Source organism: Mastigoproctus giganteus, chromosome 8 (genome assembly GCF_048544385.1).
Source record: "Mastigoproctus giganteus isolate SK-2022 chromosome 8, ASM4854438v1, whole genome shotgun sequence".
Taxonomy (NCBI): domain Eukaryota; kingdom Metazoa; phylum Arthropoda; class Arachnida; order Uropygi; family Thelyphonidae; genus Mastigoproctus; species Mastigoproctus giganteus.
Genome location: NC_143582.1, coordinates 205,889,918 through 205,914,503, shown reverse-complemented (window position 1 = coordinate 205,914,503; position 24,586 = coordinate 205,889,918). Strand labels below are relative to the sequence as shown.

Genomic DNA, 24,586 nt, shown 5'->3' with positions numbered 1-24,586 from the left:
CAACGATCACAAAAGAGGGAAGAAATTTTTAAATACATATAAAATACAACCAAGTATTCATCAGTTTTTGAAACCAAATAATCTCTGCTATGACCCTATAAACTAATTCGCGCACAGCGAAATCGAGTAACCTAGATAAATTACGGCCAGTTTACGAAACTTCTATATTTCGTGTTTGTCGCTCACACTATCGATTTCAGTAGCAAGAGTTTGTTCAAAAATCTGTTACCGTAAAGTGTATTTCCGGTTCGCTTATTCCAGTCTATAAGAGATAGGTTGAATTCGTCCATAAAGAGTGTGTCGTACTTGCTGGCTCATTCAGCTTGACTAAACAAATTTTAGTCTTACTCCTCAGAGTCGTTTGGCCTGTAACATATCCACATATCCTTACTATCACCTTCCTTTTACTGCAAGTCATTTCACACCACGCTGATTCAACATCTGCATTACCTGATCTGACTCAGGGAAGATTCTTCTTACTTTCGTGTAGTTTTTGATTATTATTATCCCACAGCAAGTCCTCCATCCTCCCCAATCTTTCCTTAAAACACAGTATTCTCTAAAATGAAATTCATTATCTCGTATCTCTGATCGGCACCATGTTTCAGTTAGTCCAACCACATCAACATTACTTGACTTGATTAAAAGCTCAAATGCATTTAATTTGGTTACAATACTCCAGACATTACTGTACTGACAGATTAAGTTTTTTACTTTATACTTTTCGCAACATTGATGCACCCCTTATAGTTACTTAAAGGTATTTTCCATGTGGTCTTCGATTGCTGAAAGATTGTGCTTCCATTGCATTTTACTTTTCAGTGTTTAAGGTCATTAATGATTTTACACATACATGAGCGCTGTCAGAGATGATGTAAATATAATTTTGCCCCATGCTACTAGCCTGAGTCGACCTTGTGCCGATTTCGCTAAAAAATGTTTGCGCCTCCTCTGTGAATACCATCTTTACAGAATAAATTCCATCTGCAAAAAGACCGTGTTGCAATGAATCTGCCATGCAGAGAAAAATTTCCAGCCCATAAGCCTGTGTTTTTTTTTTGCTCCTGTTAGATATATTCTGATTCTATGCCATCTATCTTACTCACAGAATGTATGTATTATCTTCCCCTAACCAATTTCGGCAGAAACTGAGAGCTTTTCGAAATCAGGATAATCAGCATAGGTGTTCGGCCGCCCAGTTGTTTGTCTCTAGTTGACTTTTTTTCTGGAGCATACTAAAAGGGAAAGTGCGCCCGAATAAGCTTCTCATCAAATGAACTTCAAAACAAATATTTGGAAGGACATTGAATCTATTATAGAGGACGTACTATGGTGCTCTTTACAAATGTAGAACGTCGGGTGCATCTGTGCCTAGAGTCGATGGGATCATCTCAGGTATGCTTAGGGTTGCCAGACGTCCTTTATTTCAAAGGACAATTTTAGTCAAACTGTCCTTGTACTTTATTGAAACGAGAAAGGACGCAATTTGTCTTTTATTTTCATTTTTCAATGCCTGTGCCTTGTAATGGCAGTGGCGGATTTCCGCACAGGCGTAGGAGGGGTGCGCTTCGGACCGCACAAGCTCAGGACCTCCAAACTGACAAAAAATTACAATTTCATTTCAAAGATTTAGCTCAAAGCTTTAACAGGGGATATGTTAAAAAACCATCAAATGCAAAATCCGCCACTGAAAAATGAACCATAAAGAGATAAGCTTGACCTATTCTAGCCTCTCCGGCTCATATATGTAGTTTCACGAACACCATGAACTTAACTTCATACTTCTCGATGAAGTTATATTTTTTTGACAAAGCATAAAAAACTTGCATCTGTGTGGCCATGATCTAATTTTCACGGAAATCGTGCGATTGGTTAGACAATTAATAAAATCATAGGTATCGGAAAAATCACTTTTTATAATATGGAGTTCAATGGCTTTGTTTAAGCTGTTTTTCCTATAACTTTACAAAGAAACATTTATCTATTTCATTTATACGATTATAGGCACTTACATATTTCATGTTATATACAAACATATTTTATTTTTTAGCCATCAAAAATGGAATTCCCCCTCCCAAAAAGAAGAGGCTTTGTTCTTATAACAAAAATTGGGAGCAAGAATACGAATGGCAAGCTTCAACAAATGATCTTCATGAGGCGAGATGTTTCCTATACAGAAATATATATGATATAGAAAATATTTAAAGTTGGTTATATCGGCATCTTAGCAGTTACTCAGCATAAAGACTCAAGCTCAAAAATCGGCAAATTCTTTAAATTTCTTGATAGGTTTCTTGTGAAAAAGAATAAAGAAGAAGAGGATTTAGTTGCTGCAGATGAAATAACTCATATTTATCATCCAGTTAAGCATCACCATTCTAATAACTCATTAGATCGTAGCATGAAATTGAACTCTAAACTTTACAATGATTCAAAAATTGCACCAAAATATGTGTAAGAACTAAGTCTGCTGTCATTGTTTGTAATGTTTTAGGTAAAAAAGCATTGCAAATTGTTCTGGATGATTTAAAACATCATTATCCACCATTTTTTTTTTTTTTTTGTTTGTTTACAGATTGATGCTTCTAATCGAAAGAACATGAAAATGTTTCCTTTGTCAATTTAGTACTTCAACAAAGAATATGGTCCTACAAACTATTTAGTTGATTTTTTTGAAAATGCTGATGAAAGTGCAAATGAAATGTTTGAGTGCCTAAAAAATTCAATAAGTAATTTAGGATTGGATTGGCAAAGGGTATCTAGTTTCAGTGCAGACAATGCAAATTGTAATTTTGGGAGTAATAAATCCTTATTCTAAAATATTAAGAAATTTAATGAAACCATACTTAAAGCAAACTGCCATGCTCACATTATTCATAATTTAGCTAAATATATGCTTTCGGTAATTTAGATATTGATATAGAAAATATTGTCTTGAAAATATATGGTCAGTTTTCTGTTTCGGCTAAAAGAAGGGATAACCTTAAAGAATTTCATGAGTTTGCCGAAATAGAGTTTAAGGAAATTTTAAGGCACGTACAAACTAAATGGCTTTCTTTACAACCATGTATAGAACGAATTTTGCTTTCATGGAAGGCTTTGAACCTTTATTTCGTAAGCAAACGAAAAGACTGCTCCAAATAGCTTTTTAAAATCCTTCAAATTAATGAAAATTCAACAGAGGTCCCTATAATTATAGAATTATATTTTCTTTTCTCAATGTATGCGATCGAAATAATTTGCGAAGCAATAAAAGAACTTGTCCTTTAATTCAGTCATAGAAATCTGGCAACCCTAGGTGTCCGCATTAATAAAAATTATTAGCAAAATTCTGGATTATGCAGGGAGAGGATCACCTTATACATAATACATGCTTAAGTTAAATCACTAACTTTTTTTTTTGTTTCCTTTTCAAGTCTACGGTAAGTTTTATTGAATGAGCTTTATATTACTTCATAATAGATGTTAGATACAGGCAATTTGCGTTCGCCTACATCTCTTTGCTTCCTGTGTATGCAGATTATATTCATAAGCATTAAATATACAGTGGACGCCACTATTGTAGTCACTTCGGGACTCAGATAAAGTGATAACAATAACTGATTGACAGCAATAACTGATGAAACAAGAATGCAGCTGTTCCAGCGTTGTTTACTGATGTAGAGCGGAAATGTTTACATAAAAGGATTGGAAGTGGGTAGAAAGAAAGCATGAAATCAAGATACAGTACTGTACTCTCATTTGACTGTCCACTATTTCTTCGAGAAAGTCATCAGAAAAATGAAGCCGTCATAATTTTCTGGAAACCCGTACAAATCATTAAAAACAAATAAAGAAAATATTAAAATCAAGAATTAGAAAAGGTTCAGATAGCTTGCTATCCCGATTCGCTCAATTCCTTGGCTAAGAATGGCAGAGGCCAAAATCTCTCCAATGTTCCTAAACAGCGCCTGCACATTTCTGTTCATTTTCACGGTTTGAAGAAAACCGACATAATCATTGGCAATAAGAGGAGCATTAAATTATCTGCAGGAGTTGGGGAAAAATTAAGTAGGCCACAGCTCTCAGGCGACTCTTTTGTCCAAATATTAAATATGTAAAGGAGCAATCACTGCTTTGCACCTTGCAGCAAGATTGAAATCAATTTTATAATGATTTCTTGTACGGTTTAATAGTAACCAATTCATAATACGTTTTTAACGCTCTCTTATTTACGGCTTTCTCAAATTTTCTTGCTTAATTTATTTACTTATTGCGTAATTTATTTTTTTTTGCGTATATTTTTTTCGTTAATATTTAAATTTTTTGTGTGGATTTAGATTGGTACTGCTTCTTGGTCATGAAAACAGATTTAACTTTTTTTTTTTTTTTTTGAAGATGAGCTACTTGAAAAACAGTTACTGTTTTAACTATCAAACATTAAGATATATTTTAAACTCAAAAATACTTTACGTCTTTGCCCTTTTTACAATTGCACAATGATCTTGAAAAAACTGTAAGCTTTTAAATAACAAGATGATCAATCCTGGTTTTTTAAGTTTCTCTGCAATACCGCTGTGCATGTTGATTATTATGTGAACTCTGAATGTTTCAGACTGATGATGATACATCTCAATAATATCTCTTCTTTTTATTTTCTTGAACTTTTTACTTGTTCTGAGATTCTTAGTACCTACTGCTCCCAACTTATCTGTTTAACTATCAGTGCTACAAAGAATCATTTAATGTATATATATATTTTACTGCATTCACGATATGTAAGCTGATTACTCTCTAGCCATTTGTCATGTATGCCATTTGTCATGTATTTTTAATGCGAGTGTTTTGAAATGTCTTGTAATGTTTATAGACCAGAAGCTCGCTTGCAGCGTTGGCTCGTAATCTAGATGGAAGCCAGCCGTCACCACTGTTAATGTAAAATCTTATGTAACACCCCTGGCCATGGAGGGTGATTTTGTGTACTCGTTTCATCTATATATAGACTGGCAATAAAGATATATATTTATTTATTTAAATTTCGATTCATTCGAGATGAGACTGTTATTTGAGGTAGAGTGAGTAAGTAAGTCACAAAATAAGAAAAGAAAGAAGTAAGCAGGGAACTGAGCATACCATTTATTTAAAAAAAAAATAATCACCAAAAAGCGTTTATACACATCCTATCGCGCTACCAAATTCTGGGAACGCGCTGCGGTAGTCCAAGCTGTTTACTGAAAATTGATTCTCTTGTTTTTTCAGAGGTCTGTAATATATCATTCACGGAATCTCCAGGATTTTGAAAATGCGCAAGGACATCGCTATGTCAGTCCCAGAAAATAGCCACTATTACCTTCCCTAATGACGAACTGCTTCACACATCTTTGTTCAGCGTGAATCAGAATGCCTTCATTGCATTTATGCAAGTTTAGTGGCTTCGGGTTAAATTTATGGACCCAAGGTCCGTCCCATGATTCCATTCTTGATAATTCTGAGTTTGAAAATGGTGTACATCGCTAGTTACGAGAACAATTTATTTTCCCGAAGATTTCCACAATCTGATAATGTAATGGGTAATAGAAAAAAAAGTAGTGGCGAAACTCTTATACTGCCAAGTCCGCCACCCGGGGGGGGGGGAACAGTTGGGAGATTGACGGTTGGTTTGGTATGCTTATTTTGCCCAAAATATTTTTGGTGATCATGTTGGAAAAATAAATGATATGTTCAGGTCAGTTTCCTGCTTCTTATTTTGTGACTTCTTGGTTTTCCCTCGTTTAATTGAACTTTCTTGTTTTCCTCTCTTTGTTTTCTATCGTTTATTGAATATCTAGAGAAACACATGTTTAATATTCATATATGAATAAACTAATTGCCTTATAGTAGGTGAAGTTATCTGTTGTTATCTTACTTTATATATCATATTTGTAAACCTGAGTAAAACTTTTTTACGATATCTAAAGAACTTTAAATGTAAGTTATTCATTAAAAATGTAATTTTTGGAAATTACACTTTAAAACACAATTTCATTGATATTTAAGCATTCACTTATTAGGTTTTATAATTACTAATATAGTAATAATACAATATATAGAAATTGAAGTTAGGAAATTTTAAAATTATCACAATGCATATAGTAATAATAAATGAAAATAAACTGTGTGACTGTTTATTATATTTGTAGTGTTTGTTTTAGTACAACACTTGTTCCAAAAGTTCCAAGCCTGATCTTATAGAAAAAATCATGAAAGATACTTAGTAACTAATTTTTCCCCTTCGAAGTATTCCACCTCTGCATGAATGTCGTGTTGCTAACGTCACTGGGACTTGTTGATGAAACTTTGGAAGTCATTTTTGGGAATTGCTTCATAGACTCAGTCACGGTTTCTTGAATGTGTCGAATGTTTTCATAGCGGTGTCATTTCATGGCTCTTGTAGACGTGTATAGTATCTTATGTGGGATGGCACCTGAAAGTCAGTTCAACTCCACCTTTGTACACTGTGGTGATTACAGAACACTGTAGAAGGCCAGAAATGTGCGTAGTATTATGTTTGTGCAGTGTGTGTGTGTGTGTGTGTGTGTGTGTTGTTTAGTTGTTTCTGGCCTCTTTATCACCAGGCAGGCGATCACCTGGAAAGCCTCCCCAATGTCCGTCTACACCACGGGGAGGTGGGCCACAACTACGCATGTAATGTGGCGGACCTCGAGTAGCTTGTACTGAATGCCCAAAACGTGTTTAGGATCATTCAAAGAGGGGGAAAAAAAGTAATAAAATAAATAATAATAAATAAATAAACAAAATAAATAAATAATTAAAATAACAAATAGCTTCATTTAAGGTGTGCATACTTTATTTAAGGCGATATTATTTCTTAAAAACATCCAAAATCCACTGGTTAAGTACAAGACTAGTGGATGCTACGATCCCGTACCTAGTGAGCCCAACCTCAGGCACCAGCAATATCCCGTCTGGAGCGAAGGACAAGAGGTCAGGAAAAAAGAAAATCCCGCACCCACAGACAGTAATGAAGTCCTTGGGTGCCAGAAAAAAAAAAAAAAAAAAAAAAAAAAAACAGTAATAAAGATGTATAAAAAGTAAATTAAAATACAAAAAATAATAATAGTGTATATAAGAAAAGGTAAAATAAGATAGAAAAATAAATAAATAGAATAAAAAATAAAATAAAATAAAATAAAAAGAATTAAAAAAATAATAATAAAATAAAATAATAAAATAAAATAAGAAGAATTAAAAAAATAATAACAAAATAAAAAATAATAAAAAAAAATAAAATAAAATTTTAAATAATAATAAAAAAATAAAAAATTAATAATCTCGCACCTACACGGAGAAAGCAGTGAGTGCCAGCAATCCCATACCACAGGTGGAGACCCAAATCCTGGGTACCAGCAAAAGAGTTCGCCTCGTGAGGCCACAATTTCTGCCCCTTTAGGGGCTGTGGAGAAACAGAAAAATAAAAACTCCGATCCATGGAAGGTGAAGGCAATTTCGTATTGTCAGGTAAATGCAGCCAGTGAAATCCAATCAGGTAGTCCAGTCAGGTGAGTCCTATCGTAAAGTCATTCTGGTTTGAAATCAGTTCTTCTGGGAAAAAGAATTATCTAGCAAGATATCCTATCTAGGTACGTCCTGTCAAGTAAGCAGGTCCATTTTATAATTTTGATAACCGTGATAGGTGTGCAGAATACGTAAGTAATAGTTTCAATAGAGTCGAAGAGCGTAATCAAGTATTTAGGCCTGACATAGCCAAGTTGTCAGGGTCGAGTGTGCATAGAACGCGTTGCTTAAGTGGACCGGGGTTCAAGCTCGTGACTACTAAATACGATAAATATTTGTATTGACGATTTGTTGTAAACTCTCCTGACTTGGTTGTCGTGCCGGAGTATAAACAGAAAATTTTTATCAGCATAAGTGTTTTTTTTTTTTTTTTTTTTCCTTCTCCTCTTCTCTATTGTTTGAAGTTTAGGATACATTTCTAGATAAATGAAAAAGCCTATTGTACAGTTAACATTCACGTAAGGCTCTTGGAAACAGGAGTCCGATGAGAGGGAGTGACTTTTTATTTTGGCCAAAAAGCTGTTGGATAGAGCGTGCTGTGAGCGGACACCCGCTGTCATGCAAAAGGAACCAATTTTCAAATTCCTGAATTCTAACGGCAGCGGCCTATATTATGTTAGTAAGCGGCGCAGCACGCTTATAAAAGTCTCGATTAACAATAACTGCGGGGAAACTCCTTATGAAAATCTTTTTGCATAAAAAAAAACGATCGATTGCGATTTCACTTTCGACTTCTAAGAAGAATTTTTGTGGAGTGTGGTGTTAAGAGTTCCTGCCTCAAAAGCAAGAGAGCATAATAAAGCCTCGTCACCGTAAGCTTATTGCAACAGACTATGCATCTCTGCGATATTTTACCCAGTTTTAAACAGAATTTAATATTCATTCGTTGCTTGTCTGACTCCGCGCAGCACCAGACCAGACTTATATTTACCAAAACAAGTCGGCCGAAAAAGACGCAAAAATGTGGATGCACGTTACACGTGCTGTGACAGGAAAGAAAGTAAAAGCATTTGCTACTTATTAAAGAGAAAAAAATAATAATAAATAAACAAAAATCAGTCCTGGAACTTTTTAGGGAAAAAATGTGTGTAAAATTCTATGAGCTGCCCACGATCAAGAAGCCCCGTGTCGCTTAAAAAAAATTGTGCCGAGCACGCGTAGCAGCAGTTTTTTTTTTTTTTTTTTTTAGGAGCATTAGCAACTAAGGCCATATTACTCCGTGATATGCAGTGGTCATTTCCTGACCTTTCCGCATCCTCCGTATTTGGTGGTGACGGGCTCGAACCCCGGTCTAATCAAGAAGCGTGTGCTACTCACTGCTGCTGCTCTTTCCCACCTGGCTTCGGAGGCGCCTAGCAGCAGTTAAGTGAAACTTCTTTAGAATCTTTTGAAACGTGTATTATTTCGGTTTAATATGTTGCAATTGTTTTAAAAGTTGATTACAAAGTTTTTACAGATCTCTCCTCTGTACTCAGTGGAGGTAGGTTCGGTGGTCGCATTGCTGTTGTTATTTGGTTTTTAGGAGCATTAGCAACTAAGGCCATATTGCTCCGGGGATATGCGGTGGTCATTCCCTGACCTTTCCTCATCCTCCGTATTTGGTGGTCACGGGCTCGAACCCCAGTCTAATCAAGAAGCGTGTGCTACGCACTGCTGCTCCTGCCCACCTGGCTACGGAGGCGCCCGGTCTCATTGCACGTTATACGTGCTTTATACGCCTTACAACGCTCACTATTAGTCTTCGGCATGTTGAATTATAAATTTATTTCCGTCGAATTTTTTTTATGAAATACGGTAGAGAATGACGAAAGAAATATTTTAGTTTTTAAAATTTTAAAATCGGACTGCTAGAAGCTGAGATATAGCGATTTAAAACGTAAATGCGACACGCGTGCGAGTTACACCGTGGCCGCGCTGTAAGGGTACTGATTGCGTCATGTGTCGCCACTTTGTACGGTTCCACGTCGCTCGTGCCTGTTACGGAGTGGTAGTTACGTGCTTGTTACGGTGGGAGGCGATGAATCATTTCGTGTCGCATTTTCATTTCGAGTTTTCTCAATTGACGGACGCAGGTTATTCCCATGTGAAAATTGCCTGGGGCGCGCTTAAAGAAGTTTCACTTCAAAAGGAAGCTCCTCTTACCTTTGAGAAAACGAAGAAAATCACATAACCACGTATAAAAAAATCCTCTTCGGATATTGATCAAAGTATTTGAAGCTACAAATAATTATACTTTCACGTGGTTGGACAGATTTTCAATAAATACAGTTTTCTCTCCAATCTGCTCAAAGACAACTATCCTGTTCTCAGATTGCAAACACTAATAGATTATATCGTGGATGTTCATGTTCCAAATCAATAAAACCGTAATGCTAACTTACTATATTCCAATAATCACTATATAATAGAGTTAATATTACTTCTCGTGATCTGTGATGACCATATCCTCTAACAAAGATATAATCGAATATCAATTTCAAACATTTTTATACTCTATCGTAGTGAACGTGTAGGTTTATCGTTTTACTAAAATGTGTTGGCGACCATCAGGTTGTGCGTTTGACATACTTCACTCTTTAAATCTTTGCCATAAATAATAATGCAATCATTAATTGTGACATTTTCACTGGATCTAAACGTTTCGTAATTATTCCGCTCTCCATTTGGCAATTTAAATCTGTCTTAGATTAATATGATACTGACTGCTTCATTCAATTCTCAAAAGAAATTCCATTAGCATCATAATTTACGATAATGCAAAGTTCATTTGTGAATATCAAAGTTTTTTTCATTTTTTCTGCATCAGCAATCAATCTAATAATAATTTATTTATTTACATTTATACATTGCAATAATTGCCCCGTTAAGAGTTTACGTTTACATGGTATGAAGCAGCAATTCCACAGCAATTCCACTGTAAAAAAATATTTTAGAGAAAACATGGCATCTGTAAAGTTTTATTAATAGTACTAACTTATATCGTTCGACGCCAACAACACCCGGTATTCCCAGGTGGTCACACTCCCAAGTACAAACTGGGCCTAACACTTCTTAACTTCGTCGATCGGACGAGAACCAGTGCATTCATCCTAGTATAATAGTTGGCTCTTTAGAACATCTGTTATGTGTTTACAGATGGTTTAGTTTGCTGTGTTGCATTTTCGTTGCGATTTTTGTCAATCCACGAACGCAAATTACTCCCATCTGAAAACTGCCTGGAGCGCGCCTAAAGAAGTTCCACTTCAAAACTTCTCTTGCCATTATTCCTCTTCTTCACATTGTTACTTAATTTTTCTTTGTTTTTTTCTTTCTACAGATTTATCTTTTAGTTTCAGCAAATGCACGGTTTTAGTTATATTAGTAGTGCAAAAAATGTTATTGCTGCGGTTGGCGTCTTTCCATTTCCTTCTAAACAGATGAAGGTTCGACGTCCAAATTTATTGTGCCTGTATTCAATGAAGTCTTACGAATCTTGAGCCCCATTTCCTAAAAAAGAATGGGTGGGTACAGGATACGAATTGTTTTTTTAAAAAACGACATATTCTGAGCTTGATCCGCTAACAACCGGGCTCTCCTGCCATAGTACGCTGTCCATATCCATTATTCGGTGAAGCAGAGTAAAACAAGAGAAAATAATTAAATTTATTAGTAATGAATATAATGTATAGCTAAATGTTTAACAGAATATAAACAACCCATACCTGATGCAGAACGCAATTTGGGCTGTGTATTTTGGAGATATAAAAAAATCAACCATAACCATCTCTCTCTCTCTCTCTCTCTCTCTCTCTCTCTCTCTCTCTCTCTCTCTCTCTCTCTCTCTCTCTCACACACACACACACACACACACACACACACACACACACACACACACACACACACACACAGGCACACATAGTGAAGACAACAAAAAGGTTTGAAATGATTATTTTAATTGATTTTAATAAAACCTCTTAAGCGCTGAATCGCTGTATAATTTTTTGTATGCAGAATTCCGTTTCTCGTCTTTTTACCCTTATAAACAGTACACGATTAGCACACTGTTATTTTCTCTTAGGATTCTCATGGTTTTTTCCTCAAACGACAAGAATAATGCTAATCCACTAGTTATTTTACGACCCAATTGTATAAGCCTAGAATACATATTTCCTAATAACACTGTCGCCTTATACAACCAGCTTGGACCCGATCCTAAGAATTTTTGCGCATATAGGAAGTAAATAAGTACGAAATCTAGAACTGTTTCCAGGCATTACTTCCTGTGATTCACTGCCGATTCACTTGATTGAATTTACTGTTTTGTAACGAGCTAGTCAAGCGTTGCGAAATTTTTGTAAATAATTTTATAATTAATGCGCACCCTCTATCCGTGTGGATGTGTGAAGGGGAAACCATTATTACTCGTAGTTAAACTGATATAAATAAATAAATTTTGAATATTTCGTTGCCGATTCTTGGCAGATAAACCAGGTTTATTTCTAGTGTTTATTGAGAAATGTACTTGTATAACCTTTATTTTACTTGATTGCTAGATTAATATATATGTGCATTACTCCTTTCATCTTATCGTTGTGTTTATCGGATGCTACAACAGATGTAGTCTCAACCGAGACTGAATTACCTGGGCTTCCGATTATTAAACTTCCCACAAATGTTTTCCAGTATGCTAAGATTATCATTGCAAACAGTGAAAACGGATGTATAACATTTTCATTTGTTAGACAAACTTACAGCAAAAAATATATTTAATTTTGTTTTCGTTGCCAAATATGAGCATTCCTGTTATTAATATTTTTCAATTCGAGTAATAATTAGAAATAAATACTCGTACGCATATCTGCAAGCTTTTTTTTTTGTTTTGTTTTGTTTTTGGATTATCCATATCTACTCTTCTCTTCCCTTACCTTAGATTATCGAAAATCACTGCAATTTAATATGCAGTTGAATTCAATTTTGCTTATTCTAGAGTATGATTTCTGGGGATAGGAGTTTGGGTCTAGGGTTCTTTTATATTTCTCTCTCGCTCTCTTCCACTTTCGTTCTTGCTTATAGTATATTAATAAGACACGTACCTCTCATAAGAATTTTCTTCAAGGATCTCCTTGCGGTTGTACAGTTCCATCGCCTGTTTCTGAATTGGTATTGACATTCTTTGATCCCTAGTCTAGTGCCATTCATTATGGCAACTACAACTTCAGGTTCCTTCTGGCAAATAGCAGCCTGTTTTCCTCTTAATCTGCGGGTCTTCCGACATATCCGTGCCGGGTCTAATACCAAATGCCTTCCCATCGCCCTGTAGAGAATTAAAAAGTGTTCAGTTTTTCATTATATGTGATCTGGAAGCATTATATTTTATCAGTTATCTCCAGTAGATGGCAGCACATAAACTAGTCGTTATATTATAATTGATTAGATTCGAGGTTATTGCGGTATTCAGTTTAATCAATTTTAATTAAAACTTTTTTATTTATAAATTTATTTCATCCTACATTACTGAAAATAATAATTTCAACGCGTTATACTTAATTAGATTTTCGTGGATTATGTTAGTTTTTTTTTCCTTAGTTTTTTTTAAATTAGTTATTTTAATAACTAATTAAAAAAAATGTCCTTGTCTCAGACCGACTAACTCAGCCATTCCGTGGCTGAGTTAGTCGGTCTGAGACAAGGACATAAAATTCCCTCGTGTCATTGATGGAATTCGAATCCGGGTCTTTTCCGTATGATATAGGGAAGACGGTGATTATAATCACTGTGCTCTACTCGTAAAGACTACGACTAGACCGGAGTTGTCAGTTTGGTCTTTTGGTGATTTGTGATGGTGTAATAAACAAAATCATGATTACTGAAATAGCAGAGGAGAAAACATCCGAGCAACGTATGATTGTTAGTTTATATTATTAATAAATAGATTCTAAACTTTACATAGGTGAAGTGCTTTTATTTCAAGTGTTAATACGTAAGTTTTATTCAAAACTTAAGTATTAACACGGACGATGTTATGGAGTTCTATCACTAGATGGAATAGTATGTACCATTTATATGTTAGAGGTCCTTTTTTTTTTTTTTTTTTTATGAAAACCCCAAACTCGAAAGGTATCAAAACCTATAGTACTTAGTACCGTGCATGGGTTGAAGGAGAAGTATGGGGGGGGGGGGGAACTTTGCTCTAGAGACTAAACATGGGTCTCACCACTTCAAACCGGTTGATGAAAGTCAACTAGCATGTTTCAGTTTTGTTCTATTCAGCTCCGAGTAAGACCATGTTGAACATCCTTTGATGATTCCGCGTATTACTAGGATGACAGACTTGAAAGAACAAATCTGCATCACGTTCTGCTAATTTGGAAAATCAGCTTTTGAAACACGTGGCATTCTGAAGATGGAATTTGAAGAGCAAGCGGGAGGGAAGAGAAGGAGGAGGAGGAGGATGATGACATTTGGAACTGGGCACTCTTGTACTAGCAAACTACTGTCCTGTCACGAAGGACGCTCTGCTGATAAGCTGAAACATGGTAATGTATTCCATACATTTGGAAATCTTCAAAGTATACAACTGACTTGGCGCTACGCGCCACTGGACGGGCAATGAGGGGTTGTGGTGTTCCACAGGCCTTCTGGCTAAGAGGCCAGTTTAACAACATAACACAATCCATCACTAACACTATACAAACACTAACTCCTTGTGAATTAAAAGGGAACCCCCTGGCTTCCGGGCCGTTCCTGGGGTAACCTAAATCTGATTTAAATAGAAAAAAAAAAAAAAAAAATGGAGGGAAAAAAAACCACATTCTCTGGCCTTTACAGAGTATCGTATGCATCACATGATACTACCGCGGAGCTGGGGGAGAGCTCTGGGACAGTTAGTCAATTTAGACTATACACTATGTACAAATTTCGAGAAAATTGGATCCTTGCTCATCTAGCATTACCATCCCACATGAACTCCGCTAAGAAAATGAAATCGGAAGTAAAACTAATTTACAAAATGCTTTAAGAGTTGACAATGTAATTTTCAATACAGATGAATTTGAAATTTTAATATTGACGAGTTCATTGATGCTGCCTATTTCATACTGAAACCGGTAAAGCTGCAGTTTGTTGTTTTTAGAGGTTCGGTCATCAAGAGGTTTGTTTTTTCACATTATATCTGAATTTATTCTTTAAAAGTATACTTCCTTTTAGCTGAAGACTGTTTTCAAGTTTAGAAAAAAGCTACTGTTGAAAATTATTTTCAACAATATAATTATTTTGTTGAAAATTAATTTGAATTTGGACGATAAGCCTCTGAGTGACCCATAGGTCTGTATGAATTTCATACAGACCTATTCGCTGTTCTTAGAAAAACCTTGGAAACATTGATAAAAGCCGACCGGGCTAGCCGAGTGGGTAAAGTACCTGCCCGGCAACCCAAAGGTCGCGGGTTCGATTCCCGCCTCGGGCTTGGATCAAAGTACTGCAAAAACCTTGGGAGGTGCAATATGGCCACAGAAGCCGATGCGCCAACAACTACCAAATCAAAAAAAAAAAAAAAAAAATCATTGATAAAAAGTCGATAGGTTTTAAAAAGGGTAAATCACCTGTGGGTACAGGTTGTGAGGAAATAAGATTAGTAGGAGGAAGTCACAGTTTATTGACTACAGAAGTGAGTACTTCGTATAACTTACGTTGGAATGGCAGAATAAGACTGTCTGTTTGCCCATCTAATCTCTTAAGGCAGAATTTCGAAAATTTTTATATCATGTATCTTCCTTAGAATATTTCATAAATTTCACACCCCACCATCTTACGGAACAAGAGCAAATAAATAGAAATAGATTTAACACAAAATTTAGCTATGAGTATACGTACCTTTATAATATAGTATATACAGGGCGTCTCAAAAATATTGGTACAAACGTTTAGGGGAGGTAGGTAACATCTAAAGGAATGTGAATCGCATAGGAACCATAACCGGAAACGTCACCGTAAGTCGGTACACGACGCTGTTCATCACTTCGCGAGAGGGAAAATTTCTGGTTTACACATTCAAGCAGTAGTCGCCGCACAAAGAGCATGCATCGATATATACGAACTGTGAGCTGGCAGACATGCACCTAGTGTATGGATTAGCAGAGGGCCCACATGGTGTGCGCCCCCATGCTGCACAACATCGCTTCGCAATAAATGTGTGGGCAGGTATGGTCGGTGACTGCTTAGTCGGCCCATACCTGTTACCATCCCGCATGAACTCCGCTAAATATCGGATCTTTCTTGAACTAACTTTAGTCGTTTCTGCGCCAATAAAATCCAAATCCAATCTTTCTTGAACAAGTTCTACCAGTGTTACTTGACGATGTTCCAGCAAATGTGAGACGCAACATTTGGTTTCAACATGACGGGCGCCTGCCCATTATGGAAGGTGTGTTCGTGACCATTTGAACAGGCGTTTTGGGCGTCGATGGATTGGCCGTGGTGGACCCGTTGCCAGGCCCCACGCTCACCTGATTTATCGCGGCTTGATTTCTTTCTGTGGGAGGGGGGGCTCAAATCTATCGTGCATGAATCGCCTGTGGAGACGGAAATGGATCTCGTGGCGAGACTCGTTTGCGCTGCTGCTACTGTCAAAGAAACTCCAGGTGTGTTCGACCGTGTCCGCCAATCCATGCTGCGTCGGTGTCACGCATGCATCGCGTCTCATGGTGGAACCTTCGAGCATCAGTTGTAACATCATGAAATGCATCCCTATCGTACTCCATTGTTAATATTATGCCAAATAAATGTTTGCTACTAATTACTGTCTTGTGTCATTTCTGCTTCTTGTGCCTCTGCTACTACTTTCCCGTAACGTTTCCGGTTATGGGTTCCTATGCGATTCATATTCCTTTAGATGTTACCTACCTCCCCTAAACGTTTGTACAAATATTTTTGAGACACCGTGTATATACACCGATGAGTCAAAACGTTATGACTGCCTACCTAATATGATGTTGATCCTCCACGTGCTGTTGTAAAACAGCTCGTATTCGGCGAGGTATGGACGCTACAAGATTTCTAAATGTATCTTGTGGTATCTGGTACCAACACGTAACCAGCAGATCCTTTAACTCCTGTAAGGTCCGTGGTTGAGACGCCGCAGATCAGAGTTGCTGTTCCAACACGAACCACAGATGCTCGATGGGGTTGATATCTTGGAATTTGGAGGCCAGGGCAATACCTGGAAGTTTTCCTCATGTTTCGCGAACCAGTCTCGTTTCCTCATGTTTCGCGAAACAGTCCGGGCGGTGTGGCATGGCGCATTATCCTGCTGAAAGACGGCACTGCCAGAGGGGAAGACTGTTGCCATGAAAGGGTGTACCTGGTCAGCAATGATGTTAAGGTAAAGTGTTTTCGTGTCTACCGTCACCAGGGGTTCCCCCATCTCCGCGTAGCTTTCATTGTGGGTGACACAGTTCACTGTTAAACCCAGAGATTTAGAAGTGTGTGGGCTATGTATATGTGTTGTGTACTGTTGTTCTTCAAGCCATTTAGCCGTTGGCCCCTATTGGGACCGACCGTTTCCCACACTTGGCCTCGTGGAGGCAGACCTGGTACCCAGTAGCTCTATATTTTACTCTGGTAGGCTTTGCCACCTAGTTTCCTGAGATTTCAGTGGCTAGGGCCTAAGTAAAAAAAAAAAAAAATAGTGGGGTGAGCTCTAGGATTGGAAAAGCCGAATGGATTATAAACGATGTAGTTTGGACGTAATTAAACTTTGGAACTTGTGTGGGGCGTACGCTAGTGTATAGGTAGAGTAGGGGAGGGAGATGGAAGACTGCGGGGGTGAGGGGTAGGAATATTGGGACGATAGAGAAGGCGTAGCCAATATGATAAGTGGGGCTGGCCCAGGCCCCACCAGGAGGAAAGAGGGGGAGGGAGGGTAGGGGAGGGGAAGAGAACCGTCTTTCCCCTCGCCAGGGAACAGGAGTAAAGGCACCACTCAAGGTAGCGCGGAGCAGATCGCCCATGTGGCGTGCCAGGGGCAAACCGCCTCATGTCATCGTCAGTTGATTAACATCTGGTCCTGGTAGGTGTCCAGGTCTGTGATGAGGTGAATGTTACGTTGGTTCGAGTCCATCAGTGTCAGGTCGACTGTGCTGTCCATCTGCTGTCCGTCATGCTCCAGTGGTTGATATCAAATCGTTCGTGATCTTGAGTACCTATTAGGTCCAGTTGGGTGTCAAGTCCGGTAGTATTGTCATATATAAGGCTTATGATCACGTCTTGAAACCAAATTGGTTAGGCGAAGCAAAGCCTGCCGCATTGTAATGCTGTTGGAGTCGGTAGTACAGTAGGCGCTCGAAGAGCTTCTGACCACTGAAAGCAAGGCTATTGGACGATACGAGTCGGGGAAATCTGGGAGTTTTGATGGATTCTTCAGTATAAGTTTAACATTTGCCGTTTTCCAAAGTAGTGGGAAGCAACTGGTCTGAAGGCAGGTGTTGAATAAGTTGAGGAGTAGATCGGGAGCGATCTGCACTGTCTTTTTCACTATTTCGGGTTCGAGTAGGTCTGGTCCTGGGAATTTATTCCCTTTTATGTGTGCTGCAGCATTGATTAGTTCCTCCCTGCTGGAGGGCGGTTGTTTGAGGTCGGTATTCCTCATTTTTTGGCATATAAGCAGTTTCTCACTGATTGTTGGGTCCGCTTCCAGCTTGAAGGCTATGTTTAGGATGTTGACTACTGAGTGCTCCCAGGTTGTTGTCAGATCTCCATTTGGTACTCTTGTTGCCATGTTGACTTCGCCCCTGGGGAGTTTGTTAGTGGCGATTTTGTACACCATCCCCCAGGGATCGTTGTTGCCCATTGTTGAGACCATTTGTTCCCAAGACTCCTGTTTACTTTTAGGGATTTGCACCGTATATGCAATCTGGCTTCCCTATATTTCTGGCAGAGGGCCTCGACCTCCACAGCTGGGCAGGTTCTTCTGGCCCTCTGAAAGGCTTTGTGTCGCGTTTGGGTTTCTTTTCTCAGCCGTTGTAGGTTCCGGTTCCAACAAAGCATGGCTCCCGGGGTTGGATTCCTCCTAGGTATGGCAAGGTCACTGGCTTGCGTGATCACTGCAGATGTCTTCATTTGGAGCTGGTTGGGGTCCACAGTGGTTTGAAGTTCCTTTTGGCGCTCCTGCACTGCAGCAGTCAGGGTGGTTCGAAAGAGTTCCCGGTTGGCTTTCTTGATAGAGCATCTCTGCAGCATTTCTCTGGATGTAGGTACTCTGTTGAGTGAGCGGGTAAGCTGGAATGTCAGGACTCGATGATCGGAGGTGGTCCAACTACCCTGAACCCTCCATCCAGTTAGTTTATTTGCTATATTTCTGGTGGCCATTGAGACATCGATGGTTGCCTCCCACAGCGTGTTGCAGAATGTCGGTAAGTTGTTGGGGAGGTTTAGGACTGCGAGTGGGGCATTTGCCAGGAACTCCTCCAACCTCTGGCCATTCCGGGTTCCCTGCTGGTCAGCTGTATGGCTATATCACACTGGTGACCTGCAATTAACGTCCGCTCCGATGATTATTTTGGCACTTGGAAGAGCGTCCAGAACAGAGTGGAGGTACTGAACCGCAAGTGTGATATCCTCTCGTGGGCAGCAATTTAAAGCCACGTAGAAGTCTCCCAGGGCGGTGATGATATGGGTCAAGCAGCCAGGCTGTGCACAGGTGTGTTACTCTTGTTACTGTAATGTCTAGGTTTCTCACCACAACAGCAGCGTAGGGGGTGTCATTTTCTTCCTGGATAATTTTATAGGTTAGTGGGTATCGTCTAACCGCCTTTATGTGAGTGTATGATTCTTACAGAATTAGCACATCAATATTTTCTTCCTCTGCATTCAGTCTGACCTGAACGACCACTGCCTTGGCTCTCTGAGCATTGATTTATAAGAATCTAACCGCATTGGTGTTGAACTTCTTAAGGTGCGCCCCCACAGTTTAGTCTTGCTTGGTGTAAACTCTTTGTTTAAGGTACACTGGGCATTTGGCATCTCTAATCGAGTTGGTGGGGTCCATTTTTTGACTCTTACAGTTGGCGCAGGTCGGTTAGGTATTTTTGTTAGGGCACCTGCTGTAGTTGTGACCCTTCTCTGAACAGTGGCAGCACGTTGGCACAGTCTGGCTGCAGGTGTGGGTCGTGTGACCAAATTTACAGCACCTGAAACACCTGGGCACAGCCACGTGCTCCCGGAAGCGGTAGCCGCCCGAGTTAACAAATATTGTAGCCTGTCCGTTTAACACTTGCCATGCCTCTGGTGCTAATTCTATTACCCAATTATTATGACTTTTATCCTTAGTCATGGCGGAATATTTGAGTGTGAATAAGGTCTGTGCATCCCGTACCTGAATATGATTTTTTTAAGTTCCTCTGGTAGACTTCTTCGAGCAGTTGTCGTGGAGTGAGGTCCTTGTCTAGGTTAAAGATGATTATTGAGGGCCCCTTCCGATTGGGGGATTGCCGCTGTAAGTCCCAGTTCAGGTATTTTAGGATTGCTTATAATTTTCTTCGCATCTTCTTTGGTTTCAGTCTCTATTATTATGCCTATATTCCTGTTCTTTCGGACTGATTTTATTCTGGTAGTTTTAAAGTCTTCAGCAATATGGCCCAATTTACTCATTACTTTGGTTTTTAGCTCTTCACTTGATTTGTTGTTGTCCATGGATGTTGGGCGCAGAACAAACAGGCTGGTTGTTCTGCGACAACCAGGCAGAACAACCAGGAACCAATAAGGTTTTCCTTTTGGTAACAGTTGCAATTTCTTTTGTTGTTCCGTGCAGTATCATGTGCGGTCCTCGGCGCTTGTGCATATGCGGGAGTGCGCTGCAGCATTTTGTTTGCTCCCCCAGACTGGAAAACCTCGAGCTTCACTTTGACCCGCTCGCTGTCAAGGTTTGTCTGTTGCAGGATTGTCTCGAGTTTCGTCTAAATAGTCACAATTTTACCACGAAGTCCGGTTGTAATCCTATTGCTTGATTCCTTGAGGAGATCTTCCAGAGAGGTTCCGAGGATCAGAGTTTGTTCGAGCACTGTTCCTTCTGGGAGTGTGGGGTCCAGTGGTTCTGAGGTTTCGACCTGCTTGGTCTCTTCACCAGGGTCTGTTTGGGAGGCAGGGAACACCTGGATTTCTTTTTCCTCGTGCTGGCTTCTCGTTTCTCTATCTGTTTTATGAGCAGTTCCTTTTCTGTTTTTCCGCTTAATCATGGGGACCGTTTTCGCGTTCACGAGCTCATGGTATGGGTCTGTGCAGGAAAGAAGGTTGCAGGTAGCTTGCCATGTGGCAGAGCTCAAGTCGTCACTGTTGTTTTCTGTTTCTAAAGGCATTTTGCACAAAAGTCGGATTATCGAAGAATTTCGGATAACTGGGTGCAGGATATGCTGTGGGAAATTACTGTCAAAAGGATGTCATATGAAGTTTAGGTAAGTGGTGGATGTTAGAGCGCCCGGCACACGGATGACTGGACCCAAGGTATTCCAGCAGAACATCGTCGAAAGCATGACACCACCGCAACCGGCTTGTTTTTGTCCCACGGTTCATCCAGGCGCCATCACTTACCCAGGTAAACGACGCACATGTACCCGGCAGTCCACATAGTGCAACAGGAAACGTGATTCATCGGACCAGACGACCTTCTTCCAGTCACTCAAGGTCCAGTTTCGATGCTCGCGTGTCCATTGTAGGCGCTGTCGCCGATGAACCGTGGTTAGCATGGGCACTCGGAGCGGTCTGCGGCTACGCAGCCCCATTTTCAGCAGGGTTCGATGTACTGTATGTTTTTACACATTACTCCCGTCACCAGCATTCGAATTACTGGCGAGTTGCACTACAGTAAGGCGCCTCCGTAGTCAGGTGGACAGGAGCAGCAGTGCGTAGCACACGCTCCTTGATTAGACCGGGGTTCGAGCCCGTGACCACCAAATATGGAGGATGCGGAAAGGTCAGGGAATGACTACAGCATATCCCTGGAGCAATATGGCCTTAAGTGCTAATGCTCCTAAAAGCCAAATAACAAACAAACAAACAATTCAACATTGCTAGTTCACATAAATAAAAACTGTGTAATCAATCTTTTAAGTATGCGTGTGTTTTTAACATGGCATCAATAAATTTAGTTAACTACAGCATTATTATTATTATGTTCAACTGCATTTATCATGTTTATAATTCTAAAGATATGTGATATAATAAAAATTTTTTTACAATTTTTCGTTTTATTTAACGGCGTGCTAAGTATGCAGGTATTCAACTTACATACATTATTCATAAACACTGCAAAAAAAAAAAAAAAAAAAAAAACGAAAGATTAACGTTGGCTACCAAAAACATTGACGGAGTATACAAAATAGTCCCGAAAACAGGGGTTTCTCTTATCACGCTTCGCGTTTACAGTGCTTTTCAGGGCCAGTCCCCTAAAAAGCGGTGTAACGGAATTTAATGTAGTGACATATGAGTAAAGTTATGCTGAAGTGATTCTGCTGCAACAGTTGCATTATTATTATTATTAAAATCAGTTTATTTCCCAAAAACCTTGGATCACCCCGGGACGGCTCTGTGCCAGAAGAGTGTGAATATTTACAGACTAAGGTGCGAGGAACACAATGTACAATAAACAAGAGTACATCCATGCTCGACCCGAGACTTTTAGATATACAATAATGTACAAAATATACAGTAATATACAAAATATATGATTGCATGAAGACAAAAAGTCTTTGTCATATACAAATAAGCAAGTTAAAAAAAAAAAAAAAAAAACAGTCTGTCCAGGAGCAGGTGAGTATTATAAGTTCATAATCTGGTAGCAGTTCTTGAGGATTTTCTTCCTGTAGGGCTTGTCTTCACAGAACCTATCAGGGTGGATCCTAAATTTATTGAAGATCCGAAGACAATTGGCTGGAAACATGTTCCTCAGGGAATCAATGCTTGACAGCGTAAGACGTAGAGGGAGACAGGAGTCGGGGTGCTCCCCTCTTGCTCTCCTAGGGCCAGAGATTAATGTGGATACCGATGGAGCATCAATTCGCCTCGTTATAACATTTTTTTGTCATGATGATATGTCTCCAGGGAGTGGTGCCCAGATTTGCTTGTAGGATAGATCTGGAGATAGTTAGGGGTTGGCCTACCACCTTGTTCATCCATCTAAGCAACCAGTACTCTAAACTGAGATACTTCTGAAATTATGAGCAGGGGCAGATGACCAAATTTCTGAAGCATAGAGAGGAATCGGCATAATACACCTCAGGATGTGCCGAACAAGCAGCACTGGCTGATGCACACCAACAAGCTCTTGACGCACTGCCCAAAGAGCAGCGTACGTCTTCTGCCTCATCCTGGCAAAGTGAGGCTGAAATGTGGACCCAACGTCTCAGGTGAGGCCAAGATCAGTATGAGAGGTCACCTTTTGCACCGGTTCTCTACTAACAAAGATTTGGATACTTTGAAGAATCCTTTGAAGAATGAAAGAGTTCTGTGGAAAAACATCCAAGATAAAGTTTCCCATTAGTCCATTTCCCATCCATTATAATCGACCCTATAGGTGTTTGTAACCAATTACCTATACGTGAGAGAAATGGTAGCAATGAATTTTGTGAACTTGCTAACCAAATACAACAAAATACAGTTGTAGGCAGTGGCAGGTAGGCGTTAAAGGGACAATACCCCCCCCCTCACTTATGATCAAACTAATGTGGATTTATTTTACTGCTGATGATTAAAGCTTAATGATTCCCCAGAACACTGCTTTAGCCCTCCTCTTTAGAAAATCCTGGGACCGACACTAGGCAAACTGACGTAGCCTAGTTGTCAGTCGTGGGAGTGCAGCAGCATACGAGCGTTGATTGGACCATGGTTCAAGCTTGCTGGCTGCTAAATACTGCTGATTATTGCATTCGTTGTCAAAATAATTATACTAATTGTAACAAAAATTTAACAGTAAGATTAAAATAATATTATTAATGTTTGTACATCGAAAACTTTATACTCACTTTTAATTTATATATTGGTATTAAAGGCCCCAAAGCGTGCGTTAATAACCATAAGAGTATTACGTCTGTAGAACTGTTGTGTTCATGTGCTAAAAACCTGGAATAACTCACGGAGGAGAACGCTACACTGTCCACTTAAGGTTGACTTACTACAGCCGCGAATGAAGAGTATTTTAGAAATCCCCCCAGTCTTCGACGGGAATCGAATTCGGACCGCTCCAAACGAGGTTCGGTGATGTATCATGCCGAATAGGCTGCTGCGCAGGGCTACACTTTTAACAGCACTTTTAGCAATTCTCCCCGTAAGCCTAACTGGAACATTCATGGTTAATGTGCAATAAAACCTTTCTTTGATTCTCGTCACCGGCCAAAGTTAGAAAATACGTACCACGAGGAAACGTGCCAATGGGACTTTTTCACATCGCGGCTATGTTACAGAGAGAGAGAGAGATCCCGCAACCATTTTCACTGTGACAACCAACCTCCGAGAATCAATAAGCTGGGGGAGACGGGGAACCCCCATTGCATTTGCTAATGCAATCTGCCGCCACAATGTTCTAGCTTGTGGCGGCAGATTGGATTTCCAATTGGCCAATTTCAGTAGCATTCAGATGCAATGAGAGACTTTTTAGTCGTTTGGGTGGCTGAGGCCCAGACTTCCGACGGGTGCATTAAAGGTGGGTAGATAATTGTTCTGATGTATTTCTTGATTATTTTGGGCTCTTTAATGTGCAACAGATTTTGTTTTGTTGTCCAACGAAGACTCGATGCCCGTGAGGCGAGTTTATCCGGCTGCGTATTAAAACGAAGTTTAGGGTCCAACATTAAGTCAGAATGTGAAGTAACAACAGGGATTTGGGTGTTACTAAAAGTCGGAGCTATCACAGAAGGATTGGTCTTCCCGGAATTTATCGTCAGGCCAAAGTGCTGTAGAAAGGATGCGATTTCCAAAAGACTATTATTAGTGTGGTTAGTGGCCGTGATGAGGTTGGGACTGGGCCCGATTGGGGTAAGAATTTTAAGGTTATCTGCATAGGAGATGA

At 39.4% G+C, this 24,586-nt stretch overlaps 1 protein-coding gene across 1 annotated transcript in view; it reads right to left on the bottom strand.

Moving 5' to 3' along the window:
- The window catches only part of Wnt6 (Wnt oncogene analog 6), a 104,292-nt gene that overhangs the window by 24,256 nt on the left and 55,450 nt on the right, over window positions 1-24,586 (bottom strand). Inside the window, exon 2 of the mRNA XM_090380061.1 lies at window positions 12,627-12,847. Within this exon, the coding sequence (XP_090236187.1) occupies window positions 12,627-12,847 (221 nt within the window). The remainder of the gene's footprint in view (window positions 1-12,626; window positions 12,848-24,586) is intronic.